Below are 6119 nucleotides of genomic sequence, written 5' to 3' on the forward strand. Positions count from 1 at the left end.
ATCATTGCCGAGATCGACGCACACCAACCGAACGCATCGTCGTTCAAGGTACAGCCGGCGGTTGCATTCGACCGCAATTCAATTGATCACCACGACGACGTACCTCCAATCGAATCGGGTCATTCGACCATCATTGCCGAGATCGACGCACACCAACCGAACGTATCGTCGTTCAAGGTACAGCCGGCGGTTGCATTCGACCGCAATTCAATTGATCACCACGACGACGTGCCTCCAATCGAATCGGGTCATTCTACCACATTCCACATTGCAGAGATCGACGTACACCAACCGAACACATCGTCGTTCGACCTACAGCGGGCGGTTGCATTCGACCGCGATTCAATGGATCACCACGACGACGTGCCTCCAATCGAATTGGGTCATTCCACCATCATTGCCGAGATCGACGCACACCAACCGAACGCATCGTCGTTCAAGGTACAGCCGGCGGTTGCATTCGACCGCAATTCAATTGATCACCACGACGACGTGCCTCCAATCGAATCGGGTCCTTCCACCATCATTGCCGAGATCGACGCACACCAACCGAACGCATCGTCGTTCAAGGTACAGCCGGCGGTTGCATTCGATCGCAATTCAATTGCTCACCACGACGACGTGCCTCCAATCGAATCGGGTCATTCGACCATCATTGCAGAGATCGACGTACACCAACCGAACGCATCGTCGTTCAAGGTACAGCCGGCGGTTCCATTCGACCGCAATTCAATTGATCACCACGACGACGTACCTCCAATCGAATCGGGTCATTCGACCATCATTGCCGAGATCGACGCACACCAACCGAACGCATCGTCGTTCAAGGTACAGCCGGCGGTTGCATTCGACCGCAATTCAATTGATCACCACGACGACGTGCCTCCAATCGAATCGGGTCCTTCCACCATCATTGCAGAGATCGACGTACACCAACCGAACGCATCGTCGTTCAAGGTACAGCCGGCGGTTCCATTCGACCGCAATTCAATTGATCACCACGACGACGTACCTCCAATCGAATCGGGTCATTCGACCATCATTGCCGAGATCGACGCACACCAACCGAACGCATCGTCGTTCAAGGTACAGCCGGCGGTTGCATTCGACCGCAATTCAATTGATCACCACGACGACGTGCCTCCAATCGAATCGGGTCATTCGACCATCATTGCCGAGATCGACGCACACCAACCGAACGCATCGTCGTTCAAGGTACAGCCGGCGGTTGCATTCGACCGCAATTCAATTGATCACCACGACGACGTGCCTCCAATCGAATCGGGTCCTTCCACCATCATTGCCGAGATCGACGTACACCAACCGAACGCATCGTCGTTCAAGGTACAGCCGGCGGTTGCATCCGATCGCAATTCAATTGATCACCACGACGACGTGCCTCCAATCGAATCGGGTTATTCTACCACATTCCACATTGCAGAGATCGACGTACACCAACCGAACGCATCGTCGTTCGACCTACAGCTGGCGGTTGCATTCGACCGCGATTCAATGGATCACCACGACGACGTGCCTCCAATCGAATCGGGTCATTCGACCATCATTGCCGAGATCGACGCACACCAACCGAACGCATCGTCGTTCAAGGTACAGCCGGCGGTTGCATTCGACCGCAATTCAATTGATCGCCACGACGACGTGCCTCCAATCGAATCGGGTCCTTCCACCGTCATTGCAGAGATCGACGTACACCAACCGAACGCATCGTCGTTCAATGTACAGCCGGCGGTTCCATTCGACCGCAATACAATTGATCACCACGACGACGTGCTTCCAATCGAATCGGGTCATTCGACCATCATTGCCGAGATCGACGCACACCAACCGAACGCATCGTCGTTCAAGGTACAGCCGGCGGTTGCATTCGACCGCAATTCAATTGATCACCACGACGACGTGCCTCCAATCGAATCGGGTCATTCGACCATCATTGCCGAGATCGACGCACACCAACCGAACGCATCGTCGTTCAAGGTACAGCCGGCGGTTGCATTCGACCGCAATTCAATTGATCACCACGACGACGTACCTCCAATCGAATCGGGTCATTCGACCATTATTGCAAACAGCAGACCAAAAAGAAAGAGAAAGACAACGTCCGACACATCACAGAAAAACTATCCACCCAAATTGAGAGATGGAGTAGCAGTGAAGGACAAAGCACGTAAGTTTTGTTTTTTGTTGTATTTTCAATTCTCTCTAATCAGCACATTTCCAGTTCCGGAATGGTGTGAGAAAGGAGTGAAATTCGGATGGATTAAATTCGACAAACGAGAAAGAAACTACTATCCTGGATTCAAGTTCCAAGGTGGCGTGTATCAATATATTACGACTTCGTCTAATCTGTCGAAAAGAAAGTTCACAAAAATACACCACTTCTCCTCAAATTTGGGTGATAATCTGAAATGCGATAAACAGATGAAAACTTTACGCAACTTCAATGTATCAAACAATACAAGTTACGAATAAAACTCTGCAGAGTAGAATTTAAAAATTTTATTGATTTTATCACCCTGAGGAGTCATTGACCTTAATAGTTGGGGAAGTGAAATTTGTCTATCTCTGCGATACCTCTCAGTAACTCGTCTTCTGGTCCTGGATAATGAAGATTAGTTTCCTGACTTGCATCATGTGTACAAGACACGATTGGTATTCGAATGCTGCCAATAGTGTCATGTAATATTACGGAAAGACCAACTCGAGGAACACTTTAAAAGGGACGGACACCTATCGTGCTGATAATCAAAATCTGCGCTGACTCTTCATCAATTTAGTGTTTTTCTTTGTGCTTTCGAAGTTTGTATCAGTTCAGTATGTCTATCTTGTCTTCTGACAATAAAAACTTGAGATTGTAAAACAATTCAAATTTCTCAACTCTTCGAAGTTTGTTTTACTTACACGACAAGACAACGAAATCATCAAAATTCTTTCATTTATAGAAACTGGGACTCGATTTTATTTAAAGACAATGAAAGTGCATAATTTGAATAATTGAGAAAATGCTCGAACCAGCAAACAATCAAAGAAATTACAGAAATTGTAGATGATGAATGCTATACTCCGTTTCACTTCACGCTTTCCGATTTCTTCCAGTAACTCGCTTCGATTTTTCTGAAAGCAAAAAAGAAACCTTTCAGGATCACGAAGCAACAAAAAGTGGAATTTTTTTGAATATTCGAAAGACTTACTTGTAGGAACTGCTGGCGGTTTACGCTTAGGTGCGGCTGCTGCAGGAACCTTAGATTTCACTGAAAGAAAAAGAAATATTTTGTGGACGACGAGGCAACATAAAGAGGAGAAATGTATTCAAACTTACTTGTCACATTTTGGGCAGGACCTGAGGACTCTGAAGAACAAACGTTATCGTCACAGCTTTCTTCGTCACCTAAAGCAGCGTCCAATAATTGCAATAGTTTGCTGGCTTTTTGGAGACTTTCATCATCTGTTTTTCGTTGTTCAGTGTCAATTGATGTCTCGTTACCCAATGCAGCTTCCAACCACTGCGACATTTTGACCACTTGTCTATCAATGGTGTTTTGCCGATAGCTGTTACGATGGACTAACTCGGCGTGGCCCATAAAATCTGCTACATCTGCAACCTCCCCATCGTCGAGTTTCAGCGAAACGCACATTGTCGCGAGTTGTTTCCGCATGTTAGTGGCATTTATACTTGACGGATTTTTGACTCCACTAAGTTCAACAAACTTCTTCAAAGTGGTACCGGCATTTATGTAGTTGATATCTTCGATGGGTGAGGGTTGAAGTGCGAACAGATGATCATTTTTAGTATCGATCAATGCGTCTTCGCGATGTGAAACAAGGAGCTCGAGACATTTCTTCATAGTCTGATTTAGAAGCACCGGCACTGTTCGGTTTAATTTTCCGCGTACTCTCATTCGACTGTAGCGTCTTGCGAGGTCCTTTGATTCGTCCGAGAGTGCTGCAAAAAGTTCTTGATTTGTGTTCTCGTTCATTTCCTCTTTGTAGTGAAAGTCATCAAGAGTAATATTTTCCATGTCTCCTACTCGTTTTCTGTTGAAAATGAGAATGGAGATCATCGTCAGCTTGGACAGACACACCCACTTTTTGTAATTAAACGATTTCGACAGTTCATCGTAACAAACGTTGCATTCGGACTGTATATACTCATTCAATATCTTCAAATCGTCTAATGATGGAAGGTTGACCACTCGTCGACGTCTCATTTTGCTTTGATTTTCGTTCACCGTTTTGTTGATCATGTTGTGGATGTCAATATTCATCACGGTCATAAAATTTTCGGTAAGACGTTGAAGTTCCTGGTCATCTCGTTTGATGTATTCGGAAATCAATATCACCCCGATTTGTTTGACAAGTGTAACACAACTTGAAGCAGTTGCGGGAGCGCCATATTCATTTTTTTCAACATCGAATCGTGCAACAGCTTGAATTGCTTCAACCACACGGTCAAAATATTTCGGGTGATACAGTGTTGCAAGATCCTTTACTTCTGGTTCAATTCGTTTTAGTTCTTGCAAGAAGCGAGCGATCAGTCTAAGCCGACCTTTAATCATGGGTCGTGACTTGAGCCTGGTGTACTTGGCAGCTTGCTTATTACCATAAACCGTAATTAACCAATCAAATTTCAAACTCCATACAAGGGCATCATCCCGAAATCTTTTGTACACCTTTTGTAAGCCCGCACTAGCGTTCTCATGATACCGTGCTTCGACAGATGTTGCAAGTGCTGTGATGAATCGCTTGCCTTTTGCTTCTTCGTTCTGTATTGGCTTTCGTGGACAATTATTACGGACGTGTAGTCGAAGACTTCCTCTTGTGTACTGCCCAATACAGTACGGACATGTTTTGAATCGAGTGCTCTTGTTACCAAATTTTTTGTTTGGTCGTCGACACGTTATCATTTTACCCTTATTTAGTTTAGCACTCTTGTTCCAGTTGTCTTGTCCAGTCTTACGAAGTGAATCCAATATTAGCAGTCGCGATTTCGAGCCTGAAAATTGTTCGGCGGTTGTTGTACAAAACAAGAACACGAATTTTGCGAAAATTTTGCTGGATATGATCTTTCATGTAAAAATTTACCTTTAGGAAGACACATAAATTTCTTTACGTCTTCCTCAGTCTTATGTTTATTTTCCATATGTCTTGCCAATTTTATGTAGAGCTTGTCACAAAATGGGCAGCACAGTCTCTTCGTCGAAGGGCAATCAGATGTTTCCACAAACATAGTGCTGTTGTCACAACCTATCTGGAATTTCGGTTTGATGATCAACGAATCAGTTATAGCCTGAAAATTCATATTAAGAAAAAAAAAATGAAAAAGCTGAAGACATCGATAATTCTCAATGCACAATTCGCTTACGTTACGTTTCGTTTCGCCTTCATCCATATCGACGTCATCTTGCTCTATAACGTTTAAATTGGCATCAAAACCATTCACATCACCATCAACGGCATTAACCACTCGGTTGGCAGGCATGAGATTTTCATTCTGAACGATTTGGTCGGCAAGCAACGGAGTTTCGTGTAAATACTCCAAATAATTAATTAGGTGAAGACGATCTCCCTTAAACCATAAAAAAATATATTTTCAGCGTTTTCTAATTATACCGAAAGTCATGTAATACAATTTAAAGCGATTGGTAATAAATGAATATTTTTTTGATAGGGCAAGTATTCTTTCTCTACAAAATAGGGATAGGTGCGGATCGGTATGTTTCATCTTATTCTATATCAGTTAAAATTGTCATTCTGATTTTACAAAGTTTTTTATCCTTGATATAGCGCCGAACGAAGTACATAAAGTACGTTTGTAACATTGCGTAACGACCTCTAGTCTGTGAAGGGCATAGTTGTTCGTCTATGCCTAGAGATGTTGAATATGCAAAAATTCTATGTTAAAGTGTCTGTCTGCACGATAGCTTGAATAAAATGCGACTGATTTTTAAAAAAATCCCTGAAAGATAATCAAGAACAAAGGTCAAGATGGGGAAAATCGGTCAAGTCGTGCCAGAGATATGGCCGACAGAGTTACATTTCTGAAAGGTTTTACGTATTTTTCGCGTAAATGCCTGGAAGTATTGTCTCAGCAACAGTGCTAG

The 6119-nt window shown here is 43.9% G+C and overlaps 1 protein-coding gene across 1 annotated transcript; it reads right to left on the reverse strand.

Moving 5' to 3' along the window:
- Window positions 1–3091: 3091 nt before the first annotated feature.
- On the reverse strand, window positions 3092–5497 carry LOC119072014. The gene is made up of 5 exons (XM_037177132.1): window positions 5381–5497; window positions 5101–5305; window positions 3338–5011; window positions 3210–3269; window positions 3092–3132 (listed from the first exon to the last, which is right to left on the reverse strand). The coding sequence occupies exons 1-5, from the start codon at window positions 5495–5497 to the stop codon at window positions 3092–3094; spliced, it is 2097 nt and encodes a 698-aa protein (XP_037033027.1).
- Window positions 5498–6119: the final 622 nt, after the last annotated feature.

This window comes from Bradysia coprophila (assembly GCF_014529535.1).
Source record: "Bradysia coprophila strain Holo2 chromosome IV unlocalized genomic scaffold, BU_Bcop_v1 contig_5, whole genome shotgun sequence".
NCBI lineage: Eukaryota > Metazoa > Arthropoda > Insecta > Diptera > Sciaridae > Bradysia > Bradysia coprophila.